Source organism: Monodon monoceros, unplaced genomic scaffold, assembly GCF_005190385.1.
Source record: "Monodon monoceros isolate NGI ecotype Baffin Bay Population unplaced genomic scaffold, NGI_Narwhal_1 Super_Scaffold_18, whole genome shotgun sequence".
NCBI classification, from domain to species: Eukaryota; Metazoa; Chordata; class Mammalia; order Artiodactyla; family Monodontidae; genus Monodon; species Monodon monoceros.
Window position 1 is genome coordinate 160,182,012 of NW_021703774.1, and position 1,529 is coordinate 160,183,540.

Here is a 1,529-nt window from a genome sequence, read left to right on the forward strand (position 1 = left end):
GAGGCGGGCGGCGGGGCGGCCCCGGGGCTGATCTGCTGGTATTCGCAGTCCTTCATGCGGTCGGCCGCGGACCTCGGCTCTGCACCCCGCGGGCCGGCCGGGCCGCACCAGGGCCGAGGCGGAGCGGAGAAGCTGCTAGCGGTGTCGGTGGCGGCGGCAGGGGCGGGGGCGCGCGGCGCTCGCTCGCAGGGGGCGGCCCCATCGCCGCCCCGCCCCGCCCCGCGCGGCCTCCCGCCGCAGCGCCCCCTCCGCCTGGGCCTGGGATGGCGCTCGGGCCCCGCGGCCGGGTCCTGACCCGCTGCAGGGCCCCAACCAATCCCCGGCCGCCCCGATCCCTGCTGCACAATGACGGGGCAGCAGAGGCGCGCTCCAGGACTCTTTCTGTTCTTTTGCAATCAAACCATTTGTTGGGCGTCCGCTGTATTCCGGGCGCCGTGCCGAGCGCCGAGATTTGAGAGGTGGATTTCGTGAACTACTTCTGGCAATCTGTATTTCCAGGGCCAGGCTTCACCCATCTCTGATGACCTACCTAATGGACAGGCATTTTGGGGGGCCAGCAGGGGTGGGGATGGGGATACAATCTGCTTTGAAAGCCAGGGGCCTGTTAATTACTGTGTTGAAGTTCAAAGTGTCCAAGGGGTATGTGTGGCACATCCTGTCCTCCCTCACCCAGCTCTGTGACCTGGACCCAGACCCAGGTATTCCTATCACCTAATGCAAGGTTGATGCCACAGGGCCCCAGTGTTTTTTTGTTTGTTTGTTTTTTATTTTATTGATTTATTTTTGGTTGTGTTGGGTCTTCTTTGCTGCGCGTGGGCTTTTTCTGGTTGCAGCGAGCGGGGGCTACTCTTCGTTGTGGTGCATGGGCTTCTCATTGTGGTGGCTTCTCTTGTTGCGGAGCCTGGGCTCTAGGTGCACTGGCTTCAGTAGTTGTGGCACACGGGCTTAGTTGCTCCACAGCATGTGGGATCTTCCCAGACCAGGGATCGAACCTGTGTCCCCTGCACTGGCAGGTGGATTCTTAAAAACTGAGCCACCAGGGAAGCCCCAGCCCCAGGGTTTTTCAGGAATTCTGGGTGTATTATTTTTCTGTTGCTGTGTAACAAATTACCACAAATTTAGTGACTTAAAACAACACACGTTATATCTCACAGGTTCCAGGTCAGGAGCACTGGGACTGCTTAGCTGAGCCCTTTGCTTAGTCTCAGAAGGCTGCAATCAAGATGTCAGCAAGGCTGCATGCTCATCTGGGGACTCAACTGGGGAAGAAAATACCTGCAAACCCACTCAGGCTTTGTGGGCGGAACTTATTTCCTTGTGACTGTCTGACTGAGGGCCTGGCTGTCACCCAAAGGCCTCCCTGAGGTTTCAGAGGCCATCTGCAGTTCCTTGAGATTACCACAGTTCCTTGCCACGTGGGCTTCTACAACATGGCCTCTTACTTCATCAAGCCCACAAGGAGAATCTCTAGCCCCAGTCTGCTAACACAGAGTTTTACATAACGTAACATATACGTAATGGGAGTGGCA

At 57.7% G+C, this 1,529-nt stretch overlaps 1 protein-coding gene across 1 annotated transcript in view; it reads right to left on the minus strand.

Moving 5' to 3' along the window:
• ZDHHC18 (zinc finger DHHC-type containing 18) overlaps positions 1–152 on the minus strand; it is a 26,245-nt gene extending 26,093 nt beyond the window's left edge. The window contains exon 1 of the mRNA XM_029228482.1: positions 1–152. Within this exon, the coding sequence (XP_029084315.1) occupies positions 1–56 (56 nt within the window). The 5' untranslated portion in view covers positions 57–152.
• Positions 153–1,529: the final 1,377 nt, after the last annotated feature.